General features: G+C 44.8%; 1 protein-coding gene across 2 annotated transcripts in view; it reads left to right on the forward strand.

The window, feature by feature from the left end:
• Nucleotides 1-18,087, forward strand: part of THADA (THADA armadillo repeat containing) — a 355,537-nt gene that overhangs the window by 285,534 nt on the left and 51,916 nt on the right. For both annotated transcript variants that reach the window (XM_066378390.1, XM_066378391.1), the window contains exons 32-36: nt 7,195-7,574; nt 8,155-8,273; nt 8,585-8,657; nt 12,543-12,693; nt 15,976-16,107. In XM_066378390.1, the coding sequence (XP_066234487.1) occupies nt 7,195-7,574; nt 8,155-8,273; nt 8,585-8,657; nt 12,543-12,693; nt 15,976-16,107 (855 nt within the window). The remainder of the gene's footprint in view (nt 1-7,194; nt 7,575-8,154; nt 8,274-8,584; nt 8,658-12,542; nt 12,694-15,975; nt 16,108-18,087) is intronic.

The following is an 18,087-nucleotide window of genomic DNA, read 5'->3' on the forward strand; positions in this document are numbered from 1 at the left end:
TTATTATGACACTATGAATTTACTATTTTTTGGTGTGAAAATGGCCTTTCTCACATGAAAGATAGTAGTTGGTAGATTTTTAACATCTTTACCAGTAACAAGTTGGCAATTTATTCCAATCTGTCAGATTGTTTTTTGACATTTTTTTGGTCCTTGAATTCCAAACTTGGGAATTATTTCTCCACTGAACCAGGACATAGCACAGCTGGAGGCATTGTCCTTCCAAGTGAATTCAGCCTTTAAGCCAGTCATTTGAAGGCTAGAAATAGCCTTGCTTTAAAGAAGAAAAAGACATTAATTTCAAAAATGAAATCAAATTGGGTGTTTAGAATCCATTACACATACTTGGGTAACTAAAATGACTGCGCTGATGGGAAAACCTAAAGATTTTCCAAACAAAGGAGGGCTGGCAAAAAAACTCCAATTAATAAAGAGTTTGCAAAAGTCATTTAATTTATGAACAATAAGATGGCGCCATGTAATGCTGGTGGTTGAGGCCAGGCAGTCTCACATTGAATTCAGGCAGACGGTAGAGGAACTGCAGAGCCAGAAAGTGCCATACCAGTTCACTGGAGGCTTGCAGAGACAGGTGAATGAATTAGCAAAGGAAAACCCGCTTTTGGTGGTGGAAAGCAAGGTATCAGGAACGCCGCCCCAGGGAACCAGGGAGCGTGAGCTGGGAGAACCGCCCCTGTGGGAAAGCACCCATAGCTGTTCAGAGAGACACATGTGGCTTTCTGCTACGTGCTGACACACTAATGGTGCAAAGTGCTTGCAGCGGGGAAGCCAGCGAGCAGGCCTAACACAGCTGTTTTCCCCACACACCATCTAAGGAGCTATTTGATTCTTCCATTGAACACTTGTCTTTCCTAGAGAGATGGGAAGAAACCCAAAGCAATCAAAATTGAAATTGCTAGTGGAACAGTTCTCTTCTAGAGAAGAAGGTTGCTAAACCTCAGACTGAGGAACCCCATCAAAGAACTAACTTCAGTATTTTGTGTCCTGCAGACAACAGGCACTCATAAAAACAGAAATAGTTACCTTGTGAAGATCTAGACTTTGAAGTGCACTTGGTAAGGGCAGGACACAAAACAGTGCTTCACCTGGCTGTGAAAACACTTCGGTGAATCTGCCAGCCATGGGATTGTGGGAATGGTGAAACAGTAGCTGTCAGCCCCAGCTGTGCAGTAGAATCACCAGGGTCACTTTAAAACCAGGCTTGCCCCACAGATGCGTTCAAGTGTCCCCTGACCTAAGTGTTTTTCTAAAGCTCTCCCAGTGAATTTAAAGTACTTCCTGGGCTGAGAAATCACTATGCATGAGAGGAAAGCAATATGTCTTTTTTAGTCAATGTAGCTGCTTCTGTTACAGCATTGAGGATTTCTGAATCCAACCCCCTGTGGCACCTAGAGACACCCCACTCTAGGCACTGAGGGGAGAGGGTGTTTGTGGTCCCCACCTAAATGGGAACTCCTTGAGAGCAGAGCCTGGTCTTTCTGAGTCACTGCTACAGACTAAACCTACAACAAAACCTGTGCATAGTAGGCCTACGTTGAAGGTCAGACTGCCTGCCAGGGGCCTTTACAGTGCCTATTCTTTTGAATTCTTGGTGACTTCCCCTCCTTTGGTATTTCTATTTGTAAGAGAAAATGGGGCGTGGTGAATTCACTATGGTAAGGCACTGGGCTGTTAATGACCTGTGCTATACTTGGAACTGCAGCCCTACCTACCCACCTATAAACCCTCCAGACCCTGTGGGAGTCGGATTAGGGGTGTGGTTTGCAGTTGGGGTACATGGAATTACCTGTTGGCTGCTTACGACTACAGGTGTCTGTGCCCACCTCGAAACCAACTGAATCAGAATCTATAAGAGTGAGATCCAGGCATGTGCGGTTTTAATAATGTCTGGCAAAATAATAATAATAATAATAATAATAATAATAATATTTTTTTTAAAGTGTCTGGCTGAGAACCATCACCTCAGGGCAGAGACTTTCCAAGTGCCAGGCTCAGAGCAGCAGCATCACCTGTGAGCTTGTTAGAAATGCAGGTTCTCAGCCCCTGCCCCAGAGCTCCTAAATCAGAGACTTTGGGGGTGAGGCCCCAGCCACAGACTGGAGTTCAACAAGCCCTCCAGCTGTTTCAGGTGCTCCCTCAAGTTTAAGAAACTCTGCTTGAGGACATCTCTTTGGGTCTTGCTGCACAACACAGAATATTTATTCCAAGCAGCAGTTTGGAGAAAGTGCCTCAGTGACTGTCACTTGATAATTTCCTGGCTTAAGGCTCTGACCTAACCTGTCCTGCTGCGCCTCCATTGACACATTAATTCACAAACCTATTAGCCTCCCTCCTAATTCCCTCTGGAGCATCTATCCTTGCCTCTCCCATTGGGCATCTCTGGGCAGCCTTCAGGGTCCTTCTTAAATTTTATTCTCTCTGGAAAACTTTTTTTTTTTTTTTTAAATAATTTTATTTTTTTAATGGGGCGACATCAATAAATCAGGATACATATATTCAAAGATAACAAGTCCAGGTTATCTTGTCGTTCAATTATGTTGCATACCCATCACCCAAAGTCAGATTGTCCTCTGTCACCTTCTATCTAGTTTTCTTTGTGCCCCTTCCCCTCCCCCCGTAACCACCACACTCTTATCAATGTCTCTTAGTTTCACTTTTATGTCCCACCTACGTATGGAATAATGCAGTTCCTGGCTTTTTCTGATTTACTTATTTCGCTTCGTATCATGTTATCAAGATCCCACCATTTTGCTGTAAATGATCCGATGTCATCATTTCTTATGGCTGAGTAGTATTCCATAGTGTATATGTGCCACATCTTCTTTATCCAGTCATCTATTGACGGGCTTTTTGGTTGTTTCCATGTCCTGGCCACTGTGAACAATGCTGCAATGAACATGGGGCTGCATGTGTCTTTACGTATCAATGTTTCTGAGTGTTTGGGGTATATACCCAGTAGAGGGATTGCTGGGTCATAAGGTAGTTCTATTTTCAGTTTTTTGAGGAACCACCATACTTTCTTCCATAATGGTTGTACTACTTTACATTCCCACCAACAGTGGATGAGGGTTCCTTTTTCTCCACAGCCTCTCCAACATTTGCTATTACCTGTTTTGTTAATAATAGCTAATCTAACAGGTGTGAGGTGGTATCTCATTGCAGGAAAACTCTTTTTTAAATTCTTCCAATAGAAGGTAAATGCTCATTGCATTCATTTTTGTCACTTTTTGGGTGGCTTTTTTTTTTTTTTTTTACCTACAATTTCTGTGTGACTTTGGGCAAGTAACTTAACATTTCTATTTCCTCATTTGTAAAATAGGAACGATAATAATACTTACTTTATCACATGAATTAATACATGTCCAAGTACTTAGAATAATACTCAACAAGTGTAAACTTGCTTAGCATTGATAATGGGCATATTATACTCTGTAGCGCATGGAACATACTCAACACACATCAGCTTCTCTCACTAACAATTTTAGGTCACTAAGCATTTTGCAATTTTGGTAGTTGTCTGTGGGGAAAATAGCTATATTAGGCTTGCTTGCTGGTTTACCAGCTGCAAGTACTGTACTTTGCTTGATTAGTGGGTGAGCACGTGGCAGAGGCACGTGTACATAGTCTATGTAAGGTTATGGGTACTTGCACTCAGGGTGGATTGTGGATTATGGATGGTGGATTGCTGATTGCCTGCCCACCAGCCACTGTGAGGGGCCGTTTTTGCTGTTTGCCTGAGAAGCGATTTCCCCCTGCTGGTTTGCTTGTCTGCCATTGCGAGAATCTAGATAGTAAACGGTAATGGCCCAACACTTTTTTGGCTTGGCAGTTTCTCTACTTTCTGGCCGAATCCAATGTGAACCTGCCTGGCCTCAGCCACTGGCATTACAGATGGATGCGGAATTGATACCTGGAGACTGTGGTGGTGTGGTCTTTTTGTTAGTAAATTGTAATGGGATTAGGCTTTTAGGTTTTGAAAGTCGGCCTGACCTGTGGTGGCGCAGTGGGATAAGGCGTCGACCTGGAACACTGAGGTCACCAGTTCGAAACCCTGGGCTTGCCTGGTCAAGGCACATATGGGAGTTGATGCTTCCTGCTCCTTCCCTTTCTCTCTCTTTCTCTCTCCCCTCTCTCTAAAAATCAATAAATAAAATATTTAAAAGAAAGTAGAGGTGATGACACAAAGTTTGAGGATCCCAACTGCCTGGGGTTTCCCTGCTGCTTTGTAGAGATGGCTGCCCTCTGGCTTGAACCTGGACTTCTGCAGAGTCTGAGTTAAGAGCAGAGATGTGTCTGCAACCATAGATGGGGGAGGGTGGTCTCCATAGGAACAGGCATATTAGAGCTTGAGCCCTCACTCTGCCTCTTTAGGCAAACTTTGTTTTTAAATAATTTGATGTGTAACCTAAATATTTTATCATTTTAATTCCTGAATTATTTGCAAGCCAATGTCATTTTTTAAATTTCATATTTTTTCTGTTATTTTAATATTTTATATTTCTATCATATTTATGATAGTTTTCTAGAAGTTGGTAGTGTTCACTGAGTTATGGGATATCTGAATTTCAGCAAGACATTTGATAAAGTCTATCCTGATGTCCTAGTAGATAAAATTCTGTGGACAGAATGGTAAAGTTAGGGGGATTCATGACTGGGGAATGACTAGGCCCAGAGAGAGCTGGTTAATGAATTGGTGAGAGCGTCGAGTGGGGCAGGGGACACGAGCAGGCGGGGGCTGCCCATAACACTGTCAGAGGCCTCTCTCCTCCCCGCTGGCCCAGTCCACATTCTTAATAATTATATGATTGCAGGCGTTTATGGCATGCTTGTCAATTTGAGGTTTACCCCGTTTCTGTTGGATGATGAATGTGTTGTCTGAAGAACCTGGGCACTGGGAGGAGTCTGTCCCTCGGTGCTACCAATTTTATTCCTTCATGCTCCTCAAACGCATCTTCTCCCTGTCCCTTCCTTCCCCTAGGCTCTTGTCATTTCTCCCTACCACTGTTACCCTTTCAGCAATAGGAACACTTCAGTAAACATGTTCACCTGACCTTGTTGCTTAACATAACTCCTCTGTGCCATTCCCGTGCCTACAGAAAATGTCCACGCTCCTTCACGAGTACTAGGGGGCTCTCTGGGTCCTGGCCACAGTACTTCTCTGGCCTCATCCCCTACCCTTCCCCACTTCGAGTTCTTGCTATAATGATACCAGACGGCCTGTGGTTCTCCACGTGGTCCATTCTGCTCCACACCTTTGAGCCTTTGCTCGGCCTCTGGTGGTCCCCCCACCTTCGTCCCCTTTAAGACTCAGGTTATCATTTACACCAATATATTTGAATTACCTAGTTATTCATTTCTCTTTCTCAAATCAGACTATAAACTCCTCAAGGGTAGTATTCTTTTTCTAATTTAGCATTCAGCACATAGTGAGCAAACTCTAAATATATATATATATATTTTTTTACAGGGACAGAGAGAGAGAGAGTCAAAGAGAGGGATAGCTAGGGACAGACAGACAGGAACGGAGAGAGATGAGAAGCATCAATCATCAGTTTTTCGTGGTAACACCTTAGTTGCTCATTGATTGCTTTCTCATATGTGCCATGACCGCGGGCCTTCAGCAGACCAAGTAACCCCTTGCTCGAGCCAGCGACCTTGGGTCCAAGCTGGTGAACTTTTTGCTCAAACCACATGAGCACGCGCTCAAGCTGGCGACCTCGGGGTCTCGAACCTGGGTCCTTTCGCATCCCAGTCCGATGCTCTATCCACTGCGCCACTTCCTGGTCAGGCTAAATATTTTTTATCAAAACTGAGAATACAAAAAGATCTTGGCAATCTAAAAGACAGACCATGAAACTTAACAGGGAGATAAAATCTAACAAGGATATACTTTTGTTTAAAACAAAGAAAAAGAAAATAGGTCTAGATCTAAGTGCTGAGTACAAGGTGGGAGAAAGGTGACTCACTAGCACCTGTAGACCGTGCAAGAATAGAAAGGCTATGGTTTCAGCTGACTTTATGCTCCACATGAGTCAACAGTGTGGTGCACTCCCATAACCTAGTGTCCGAACAGGGAAAGGAACAGTCCTGCTGGTCAGACCACGTGGAAGGGTCATGTTCCATTCTGTAGGGCCATACCTTCAGAGAGGGGAAGCATGTCCAAAGGCAGGCAATGAGAATAGTGAAAGAAGGTGGACCCCATCATATGGTACATGGTTGAAGGAAGTAGGGGTGTCTTATCTGGAGAAGGTAGAGGGGGCATAATAACTATATTCAAATGCCTACAGGGCTCACTGGGAACCTCAAAATGCAGAATTAGGCCAGTAGGTCTACTAACAATGGAATAGTCTGTCATGTGAGCTCCAAGTCACTGTAGAGTTTCACCAAGACTCCCTGAGAAGGGGTGCTGTAAGTTTGGACTAGATTTCCCTTTACCCTGCCCAACTCTGAGATTTGGTGATTTAAGAGTCCATATGGATTGAATGCTGGGGAGGGGCGCAAGGAGCACATCTTCTGATAGGAATACCTTTTGTCCCCCCAGTGGAAGAATTATGTGTTACCTAAATAGAAATTGCTTCTGGACAGGCAATCTGAACCTTATTGGACAAGTCACTCACTACATCATATGTGTGAAATGTGCTCAGAAAAGATAACTGGCCCTGGCCGGTTGGCTCAGCGGTAGAGCGTTGGCCTGGCGTGTGGGGGACCCGGGTTCGATTCCCGGCCAGGGCACACAGGAGAAGCGCCCATTTGCTTCTCCACCCCTGCCCCCCTCCTTCCTCTCTGTCTCTCTCTTCCCCTCCCGCAGCCAAGGCTCCATTGGAGCAAAGATGGCCCGGGCGCTGGGGATGGCTCCTTGGCCTCTGCCCAGGCACTAGAGTGGCTCTGGTTGCGGCAGAGCAATGCCCGGAGGGGCAGAGCACCGCCCCCTGGTGGGCAGAGCCTCGCCCCTGGTGGGCTTGCCGGGTGGATCCCGGTCGGGTGCATGCGGGAGTCTGTCTGACGGTCTCTCCCCGTTTCCAGCTTCAGAAGGAAAAAAAATAAAAATAAAAAATAAAAAAATAAAAAGAAAAGATAACTGGTAGTCCCACCAAGTGTACCCAGAGCCTTGCTGTCTCCCAAGCCCTTCTGTGGAACTTTGAGTAAAGTGATTACCTTTGGTCTTTTGCTTTTTAGTTCTGGAGCATCTTGGCTTGTGGGAGGAAATCAGAAAGATCATCGCAGGATCAGAGCTAATAACAGGATTCCCCTATACCTTCACGGTGCCAGGCCTGCCCCAGTACCTCCAGAGCCTTACCAAACTGGCCATCGCTGCAGTGTGGGCAGCAGCAGTCCAGGCTGGAGAGCCAGCGAGGGACTGTCCCATCTCCTTCTCTCAGCTGTTAGCGTCTCCCTTCCCTGAAGTGCGCCTGCTGACATTGGAAGCCCTGTTGCAAAGGTTTTCAGCAGCAGCCTCTGAATTAGAAGAGAAGGAACTGCCACCCTTGCTGTGGAATATGGGAGGGACATTCTTGATGTTGGCTATGAAGGAGAATCACCCAGAATGCTTCTGCAAGGTAAAGTCTCCGGTGTAGTGACTGCCCCCGCCGCTCCCCACACTCTGATGAACCCACCAGAACGGTCAGGTCTTCTCCAGGAGCAATAGGGAGGAGACTCAGCATCAAGAGGGCAAGGGCTCTCTTTGTCTGGTGCCTGGTGTGGTTTCATGCATAGATGGGCACTAGAAAAGTGTTTGATGATAATAGTACTGATGAGAGAGATGAACCAAAGACAGATTGAAAGTAAGCCGCTCGATTCTAGGAAACAGCTTTGACAGCTCTATAACCTGTCAGAGGGCAGTCTTTGCTGGTATGGCTATTTGGGGGCAGATAGCCATCTGGAAAGAATAATCAAAAAGAAGGGACACTGACTTGGGAATCTGGACCTCGAGACCCTGATCCAAGATCACTAGGGCCCCTTGGGTATGTCACTGCTCCACCCTATCTTGGTCTCCTAAAAGTATTAAGAAGGAAATAAGTCAGTGGGAACATTTTGAAAGACAGACACCCCTCCCCCCTTATCATTGCAAGTGATTATCATTTAGCTTCTGAAGATGTTTTCTGAGGTGTTTTTCTCTCATGACTCTGGCTCACACAGATACTGAAAATTCTCCATTGCATGGACTCCAGTGAGTGGCTTCCCCAGACAGAACGCTGCATCCATCTAACCTCAGAGGAGTTCTTGAACTGGACCATGGATATTGCTTCCAGTGAAAGGTTTGCCCCCAATGCTCACTGTGCAAACTTGATCCCTCCTGTGGTCCCATCAGTTAGTTATTTAGTGCACTTGCGCACAGCCCTGTACTTCTTTCTAAATCTCAGCTTGAGGGCATGTTCTAAGCTCAAGCAATAGAATGATGTCAGAGTATCACATTGATAACCACAAAGTAATTACTTCTGGGGGTGTTTGTGTAGCCAGGTGGAGCTTCCCAGCATTCACATCCGCATGGATTATAGGCTGTCTGCAAAAACCATCTGTATGTAAAATATGTTTGATTTGGGGGCTGTTTTTGGCTTTCTTTTTCTAGGTCTGAAATTCAAAGTGTAGCTCTGAGACTCGCCTCCAAAGTGATTGTCCACCACCTGCGGACGAGTGATGAGGTAAGGCTGCTTCTGCCCCAGTACTGGGATCTGGGTTTCTGTGCTTTTTTATTTTTATTTTCTTGACAGAAAGAGAGCCAGAGAGAGGGACAGATAGGGACAGACAGGAAGGGAGATGAGAAGCATCAATTCTTTGTTGCAGCAGCTTAGTTGTTCAGTGATTGCTTTCTCATATGTGCCTTGACTGGGGGGCTACAGCAGAGCGAGTGACCCCTAGCTCAAGCCAGCAACCTGGGGCTCAAGCCAGCGTCCTCTGAGCTCAAGCCAGCGACCATGGGGTCATGTCCATGATCCCACACTCAAGCCAGATGAGCCCATGCTCAAGCCAGCGATGTCGGGGTTTCGAACCTGGATCCTCTGCATCCCAGTCTGATGCTCTATCCACTGCGCCACCGCCTGGTCAGGCTCTGTGCGCTTTATTACCTGGAGGGTGTCAGTAATAAAGGATCACTGTGGTGTGTACAAAAATATGGGTCATGTTGAATTTGTACTTTGGTTATAACTTTGAAAGAGTTTTTTGAGCACCACCTTTGACATTTCTTTTCTCTTGTTCTGTGTTCATTTGACTAGAGGTCATGAGAGGAACACAACTTGCTCCCCAACACACACACACACACACACACACACACACTCTCTCTCTCTCTCTCTCTCTCTCTCTCTCTAGAACCCTTGTTCTTATTTTTCTAGCTAGACTCTTTAATTAAAGAGGGAGTGAATAAACCAATTTCAGGATAGCAAGTCAGTAGGGTTGCATACCAGTTACTAAGTATGAAAATGCATTGCTATGGCTTGACTGTTCCCCCAGAACATGGCCCAGCTGGCTCTGCATGGAGGCCTGGATGTGCCCGCACCTGTCTCTCATGTCCTTTAGGGCTGAGGTGGGACTACAGCAATCAAAAGACCTTCCTGGGAAGAACCTTAAGACAAATACATGTGTACTTCAGGGTACATGGGAAAGATGTGACATCATAGAATTATTATTATTGTTTCTTCAGAAAGAGAGGTAGGAAGGGAGAGAGATGAGAAGCATCAACTTGTAGTTGCATCACTTTAGTTGTTCATTGATTGTTTCTCATACATGCCTTGACCATGTTGATGATCCCATATTCAAGCTGGTAACCTTGGGGTTTCGAACCTGGGTCCTCAGTGTCCCAGGTTGACACTATCCGCTGCACCACCACCAGTCAGACAGTATCATAGAATTACTATGAGTAGAAGGCGGTCAGTAGTACAGTAAAATTGACTGAGTATCCTGTTTACACATCCCCTCACTGTGATGGTGTCAGCATAACACCGGATTGGGATTCTTGTGGTGAAGCGGCAGTGAGAGAGGGCCTGGAGATGCACAGACACTGGAGGGCAGTCTAAGGAGAAGGACGCTGCAGGCTGGAGGGGGCGGTGCTCTGGGAATCCGGAGGAGGGAAGGATGTTTGGGGAGCTGAGGAAGACTTCACAGGGGCGATTGTTAAATTCAGAGAGCCTAAGGCTGGGAGAGGAAACCAGAGGATGAGAATTAAGCAGATACACAGTTTCCTTCAGTCTGTCATTCAAAGGCGGGCCAAGGGGCCAAAGCCAGGTGGTCACTAGGAGATAAAGAAAAAAAATAAAGAAGCCAGTGTGTGTTGACAGGGAGGGGGACGTTTATAGGAAGGGAGAGGATTTGCTGAAGGAGTGACAGTGGAGAGAGGGAAAAACAAGTTCTAAGGAAGGAGTCACAGGGGGCAGCTAAGTCTGCTGAAAGACATTGTCATCAAAAGCCGATTTTAACCATTGTCTCCTGCGTCTTAACGACACTGCTTGATACTTGAATAAACTGGTATTTGATGAAAATTGAGAGAGTTTTCTAAGGAGATAAAAATTAACAACTGCAGAGAAACACCTAAAAGAAGTTGCTGGGAAAACCTGGGTTTCTTTGTGCATTGGGAGTCAGAATTTTCCTCGAGTCTAAGAAACTCATCATTTTAGTCCCATAGATAGAGAAGCCAATAGTCTCATTTTGAAAACTTAAGCTTAGTTGATAGGGAAAGTAAAGTACATTTGGAACAATAACCCCCTCTCTAGAAAAAGTAAAAAACCAGGGTTTAAAAGATGGAAACAACCCAAATGTTCATTAACTGCTGAATGGGTAAACAAAATATGGTATATCTATACAATGGAATATTATGCAGCCATAAAAAGTAATGAAGTCCTGATACATCCTACTGCGTGGATGAACCTTAAAAAAAAAAAAACAAAAAAAAAAACAGGCTGCCTGGCCTGACCGGGCGGTGGCGCAGTGGATAGAGCATCGGACTGGGATGCAGAAGACCCAGGTTCGAGACCCCGAGGTCAACAGCTTGAGCGCAGGCTCAATTGGTTTGAGCAAAGCTCACCAGCTGGGACCCAAGGTCACTGGCTCGAGCAAGGAGTTACTCAGTCTGCTGAAGGCCCCCGGTCAAGGCACATATGAGGAATCAATCAATGAACAACAACTAAGGTGTTACAACGAAAAACTAATGGTTGATGCTTCTCATCTCTCTCTGTTCCTGTCTGTCTGTCCCTATCTATCCCTCTCTCTGACTCTCTCTCTGTCGCTGTAAAAAACAAACAAACAAACAAAAAAAACCAGGCTGCCTGGCCTGTGGTGGTGCAGTGGATAAAGCGTCAACTTGGAACGCTCAGATCGCCAGTTCAAAACCCTAGGCTTGCCTGGTTAAGGCACATATGGGAGTTGATGCTTCCTGCTTCTCCCCCCTTCTCTCTCTCTCTCTCTAAAAATGAACAAATAAAAAAATAAAAATAAATAGATAAGTAAACATGCTAATCAAAAGAAGCCAGTCACAAAAGATCATGTATGATTTAATTTACATAAAATGTCTAGAAACTCCAAGTCCATAGAGACAGTAGATTACTGGGTTAGCACTAGGGAGAGAACAGATGACAGGATGGAGAATGATAACTGAAGAGTGTAAAAGTTTCTCTTTTTGAATGATGAAAATATTCTAAAATTGATTATAGTGACAGTTACACATATTTGTAAATACACTAAAAACCATTGAATAGTATATGTACTTTGAATGGGTGAATTATACAGTATGTGAATTATATCTCAATAAATCTATTACTATAAAAAATAAGGCTTTGTTTAAACAATCATGTTAGTTAGGATGCTACTTTAAATGTTGTAACACAACACAGTGGCTGAAACCAGGTAGAAGCAGTCCAGAGCAAATAGGGTGGCTCAACAGTGTGAGATCCCCAGGCCCTTCACCTGCTGTTCTGCTGTCCTCAGCATGGCCCCAGGGGTTGCTCAGCTCCCATCATCTGTCCTTGGCTAGCAGGAAAGAAAAACCCAAGAAGGAAAAGGTCACACCTATTTCCTAAGGTTTGACCTGAAAAGTGCACAGATACCATTTCCAATGATATCCCATTAGTCAGAAGTTTATCACGTGCTACTCCCAAATTCAAAGGAGTCTGGGTAATGTAGTCTTTAGCTGAGTTCCCATACACCCAACCTAGAGTTGGAGGTTCTCTTATTAAAGGTAGAGGAAGTACCTGGTTATTGGAGACAATAAGTATCATTTGTTGCCACAGTCTTCCCCCCCCCCCCCAATTTTTGTCTTTATTGAAGCTATCAAATACACCAATTTTCTGATTACCTAATTTGTATCAGAAGAGACTCAAGGAACTTGCTTGCTAGTTTTAGTCACTCCGTGTTACTGAAATACAAGTCAGATTTCCTTCCCTGGTCTTGTTTACGTCTCCCTAGTTGGGATGGAAAAACAACTGAAAACTATTTCTTTCCACTGTGGCAAGAGCTAATTTACAGATCCAGTTTGGTTTATGTAGCTCATCCCTAATTGCATGATTGCATCTTCTGGACCGCTATAAATGTTGTGCTTTCAGACCAGGGATGCCATAGCCCCCAAACTGAAGCAGTGGGTTCAGTTGGTCGTCTCATCTTGTGGAGATCATCTTCCCACAGAGTCCAGGCTGGCCGTGGCTGAAGTTCTCACCAGCACCACACCATTTTTCCTCACCAACCATCTCATTCTTGGTAAGTGCAGGGAGCAGGGGATGTCCATTGCACCAAATGTGCTCAAAGGATGAATAGATACTCTAGGTTAAAAAGAAGGGAAGAGGCCCTGGCCAGGTGGCTCAGTGTATAGAGTGTCATCTCAGTACTCCAAGGTCACAGGTTTGATCCCTGGTTAGGACACATATGAGAAGCAGCTAACAAGTGCACAACTAAGCAGAACAACAAGTTGACACTTCTCTCCCTTGCTCTCCCATTCCCTCCCTCCCTCTTTTCCTTCTTCTCTAAAATCAATTTTTTTTAAAAAGAAGGAAAGATGAAAAATGATAGTGTGCACTATACCTTTACATCTTCCAAGTATGTTCCTAGCCTCTTAGTTCCTACGCTAATCATTTCTCACCAACAACCTCTTGACTGGCCTCTTTTCTTTCTATCTTGTCCCCAAGCCATTCTCCTTATGATTCCAAAAACTTTTGTGGTCTTTCTGAAACACGGGTCCAGTCATTTCACTCCACTGCTTAAAGTTCTTGAGTGGGTTTATGTAGCCTTTGGGATAAAATCTAAATACCCTTTGACATTGCTTATAAGGCTCTTCCTGTTCTGTGTCCTGCCTACCTCTCCCTTTTCATTGGCCAACATGGGCCCTGTGAGTCATCAGCAGGGAACAGTTCTATAAACACTCTGCTGCTTGACTGACTTATGTTTGTCTTTCAAGATGAGGCCTAACCGTCACCTCTTCCAGGAAGCCGGTTGCAGTGACCTTAGTGAGAAATGAATGGGTCAGTGTGAAGCTGTGGCATTGAAGAAAAAGCAAGGACATGCTGGAAAAGATTTAGGAAGTTGAATCAACATGACTTGGTATTAAGGTTCATGTAAAAGGAAGATTCAAGGCTGGCATCCAGGCTCCTGGCTTAAGTGACTGGAAAGACTGCTGGTGCCTTTCACTGAACTTAGTTTTACTGTATTCCCCATGTATAAGATGCACCTTAACTTTGGGGCCCAACATTTAAAAAGAATGTATTACATAAAGATATTGAACTCAAGTTTTATTCATCATAAAATTCATACAGCTCCTCATCACTGTCAAAACTCCCATCCATTAGCTTGTCCTCCTCCATGTCTGATGATGAATCACTGTCTTCATATATTGCCTTGTCCTCAGTTCCATCTATGGTATTTGAAATACCACAACCATTGTATAAGATGCACCCAGTTTTTAGACCCCAAATTTTTCGTAAAAAGGTCACATCTTATACCTGGGAAAATACAGTAAGTTGAAGGCATCTCTGGGACACAAAGGTAGAAAATTTTTGAAATCCTCTGGATGTAACGAGTTTAGCTGGTGTCCAGCCATGTCCTCACCCGCAGGTCTCTTCCCTCACTGCCTCCGCCTGTCCTTCAAGAGCAGTGATTGGGAAGAGCATCCTGTCAGTGGAGTCTGAGAATTCAAAAGCACAAGGATTTCGTTTTTGTTTTAATTGTTAACAGTTTTTGTAAATTATGGTGTTCTGATTTATTTGTTTCTAAGCATAGGGTTTAATAAAATGAAAACCCAGAACCTCAAGGCATGCCTCAGTCCCGGCCCTACCCTCTCCTGCCGTCTAATAAAGGAGAGGTTGCTGTCTTAGATGGTGAGCTTCAGATTGGAAGTATTATTGGAGTTCAGACCAATGAAGTGTCTCATGTCCTTGGAACTCTCTGGGAAAAAAGTGGACTTTGATGTCCTTTTAATTCTTTCTTCTAAGTGACTTCCAGGCATTTTTCTTACACCCAAACAGGGACTAAAAGAGGACTTCTGTGGTTGTGATTGGAATCCATTATACCCACAGGAATAAGAACAAAGGTTTATAAACTTATTATTGAAATTTCTCCAGTGAGATTAATATTTTGCAGCACATTTTTGGGGTGACTTTGGCTCCTCCAACCCTACCTCCTGTCAGGCATAATGTGTGTAGAATAATATGGAATATCTGAGTGAAACTGAGCCCTGGGGAAAAGCCATTGGCTCATAATGACCAGAGCTAGTTATAGCATCATATGCAATAAGGAAGGAGGTCAGTGGTGGCTGGTGGCCTACAAGAACGTGAAAAATAGGTACAGAACTGAGAGACAAAGGACATAAAAGTACATGGGGACAAGTCAAGGACAGAGCAAAGCCCGTTAAGGAAAAAGAAAAATTGAAATGAACTAAAGAGGGAAGATTGAGCTTCTTGAGGATATAAATGACCATGTTAAAAAGGAAAATATTAAACCCTAGAGAACATTAGAATGGATAGATTCTGAAAGACTGAGTAAAATTTAAAGCCAGCTTTATAACAGAAAAGAGAGACCAAAACCGCAGAGGGAGGCATTGCTGTTCTTGGTATGACTGAAACATCAGTGATTCCGAGACCAGGTTCTCTATGGACAGATAAGGGAGAGCTCCTAGGACAAGGGTTGGTTCTCCACTGAAGGCCAGGGATGATGAATGGTGGGCTTCTGTGGCCCTCCACTATGATCCTCCACAAACCGGGGCCCACCCACCTGTGCAACATGTATTGTTTCTGTGAGGCCCTGCCCACCTCTCACCTCCCTCATGAAGTCTGCCTTGGTTACACCAGTCCACTGTGATCTTTCCCTATGGTGAGTCACAGCCACACATTTCCATCTCCAACTTCTCATTGCCTGGGTTCTTCATTTGATGTTCCTTTTTAGGTGCATTGGGGTAGACACTTCCTTTTCCTATTCCATCGTCCACAGCAGCACCTGGCACCGCGACTAGACAGAGTCCCTGCCAGGGGTAATGGCAGCCAGGTAGTGGGCCCCACATAGACACGGCCTAAGCTAGTGCCTTTATCCTCGTTCCTTGCCCTTTTTCGATTCTTGCCCCTGAAACGTAGTCTTGGTTGAAACTTTGCTTTCAGAATTTACAAACTTAAACAGTCACTCATCTCAACACTGGGCCCATTTCCCCCAAAGCGCTCTTGATGCATAGTGTTTTATTCCTGAGAATTGTGAGTCATTGTGGACAGCCACGCAGGGCCTCAGTCAGCCAGGTATACCTTCTGAGGGCCTTGTCTGGGGCTGGTTGCCTCCATAAACCTTCACCCCTCAAAAAAGAAAAGACACTTCAAAACCTTACACCTTAGGGCCCTCTCTCTTCCAGGGTTTTTCTGATTCTCAGATCTTTCTCTCTTATAATAGCCCGAAAAAAGGGAGTGGCCACTGCTCATTAAATACTGTTCTCCACCGTGGATTAGAATGGTATTGGACCTGCTTGTAAACTGCATGCTAGGTAATTCAGATTCCTTTCTGTTTTCTTAGGACTGCAGGATACTCTTGCCCTCTGGAGGTGTGTCCTCATCCTCCTACAGAGTGAGGAGCAAGCTGTCAGAGATGCCGCCACGGAAACTGTGACAACCGCCATGTCACAGGAAAACACCTGCCATTCCACAGGTACCTCCTGGTGCTTCTGCAGTGCGGTATGCTCTTGAACAGGGCTTCACACACTTTTCAGTAAAGGGCAAGTGAGTGAATACTTGACACTTTGTTGGCCATTCAGTCTCGGTCTCAATTCCGCTGATCTTGTGGGAAAGCAGCCTGAAACAATAGGTAAACAATGGGCACACCTGTTCTACTCAGACTTTACTTACAAAAACAGGTGGCTACCAAGATTTGATCTGCTAGCCATAGTTTGTGGACCCGTGCTCTAGGACATCATAGAGAAAAATTATTTTCAAAGATAGAGATCTGCCTGACTTGTGGTGGTGCAGTGGATAAAGCGTCCACCTGGAACACAGAGGTTGCTGGTTCGAAACCCTGGGTTTGCCTGGTCAAGGCACATATAGGAACAACTACTATGAGTTGATGCTTTGCTTCTCACTTCTCTCTCCTCTCTCTAAAAATCAGTCAATCAATAAATCTAAAAACAAAAGATAGAAATCTAATAAACAGTGCATTTTGTTACATTATTATCCTTTTGAAATAAGGACAAATCTTGATTATCTGTGTGGTTACATAACCCAGGAATCATAGATACATCATTATGTCCTCCGTGAATTTGTACACAGTACAGAAACAAGTAAGTGTAAGTCTAGAGTCTCCATTTTGTGCCTTGGCTCCTCATTTGGTGGTGACGTTAACCCAGGAGGTAGGAGGGAAGCCACTTAGGTGGATAGTTCTGAGTTCATAGCCAGATCATGGCAGCTCTGGGCCCGGTTATCTCTGTGTGAAGGCACATGCTGTGGAAGCACATGGAGCTGTTAGCTGTGCGCGGGAAATGGAAGGGACTGCGGGATGGAAGGGACAGGAGGCAGGTGGAGTAGAAGCAAGGTCACACCTCTGGACAAATGGCCATCTAGGAGGGTGACCTATCTGGTGACCTTGGATTCCTTGCACTTGGGACAGGATGTCAGGAAAGATCTCTGGGTCAGCCATCCCAAAGAGAAGCAGAACACCAATTTAAGGCAAGGGGGTCACAGGCTGAGCAAAGACATTTGCCTTAGAGGACTGCAGAGTGGGAGGGGAAATAGCCAGACAGTGTTTGTAGCCAGGTCAGGGCCCCTCGTGCCCATGGTTAGGGCCATGGCCCCTGCAAGCGTCCCTTGGAACATTTGAACTTTCCAGTACCTCAGTCCACTGTTGTAATGTTCTTGATACTTTTCTCTGCCTTGTGGAAGAAGCTAGTTTTTCAATAATCTCTCAGTGATACTACTCTAGAGCAGGTTTACCAGAATCAGCTTTGCCTGTCTGTGGGAAAACATTCAGATTTGTACAACAAGTGATATACAAGCAGCCTTCTCCCCTCCCCCAATCCCAACCTGTTCAAGTTCCTAGATACCTAAAATTCTATCATGATTGATTCATTCCTTTTTCAAATTGTGCATTTTCCTTAGAAGGATAACAGAGCACCCAGTGAGTGCTCATAAAATATTTAGCCTAGGTGGACTTCTTCCCTCCTAATCTCTATAGCAGGGGTCCCCAAACTTTTTACACAGGGGGCCAGTTCACTGTCCCTCAGACCGTTGGAGGGCCAGACTATAAAAAGAACTATGAACAAATCCCTATGCATACTGCACATTTCTTATTTCAAAGTAAAAAAAAACAAAACGGAACAAATACAATATTTAAAATAAAGAACAAGTAAATTTAAATCAAACTGACCAGTATTTCAATGGAACTATGGGCCTGCTTTTGGCTAATGAGATGGTCAATGTCCAGTTCCATATTTGTCACTGCTAACCGTAACAAGTGATATGATGCACTTCTGGAGCCATGACGCGTGCGTCCCGTGTCACTGGAAGTAATACTGTACGTGAGCGACACCACGCTTTGCTCTCACTGACCACCAGTGAAAGAGGTGCCCCTTCCAGAAGTGCGGCAGGGGCTGGATAAATGGCCTCAGGGGGGCGCATGTGGCCCGCGGGCCCTAGTTTA

The sequence above is a fragment of the Saccopteryx leptura genome, chromosome 3 (assembly GCF_036850995.1).
Source record: "Saccopteryx leptura isolate mSacLep1 chromosome 3, mSacLep1_pri_phased_curated, whole genome shotgun sequence".
Classification (NCBI taxonomy): domain Eukaryota; kingdom Metazoa; phylum Chordata; class Mammalia; order Chiroptera; family Emballonuridae; genus Saccopteryx; species Saccopteryx leptura.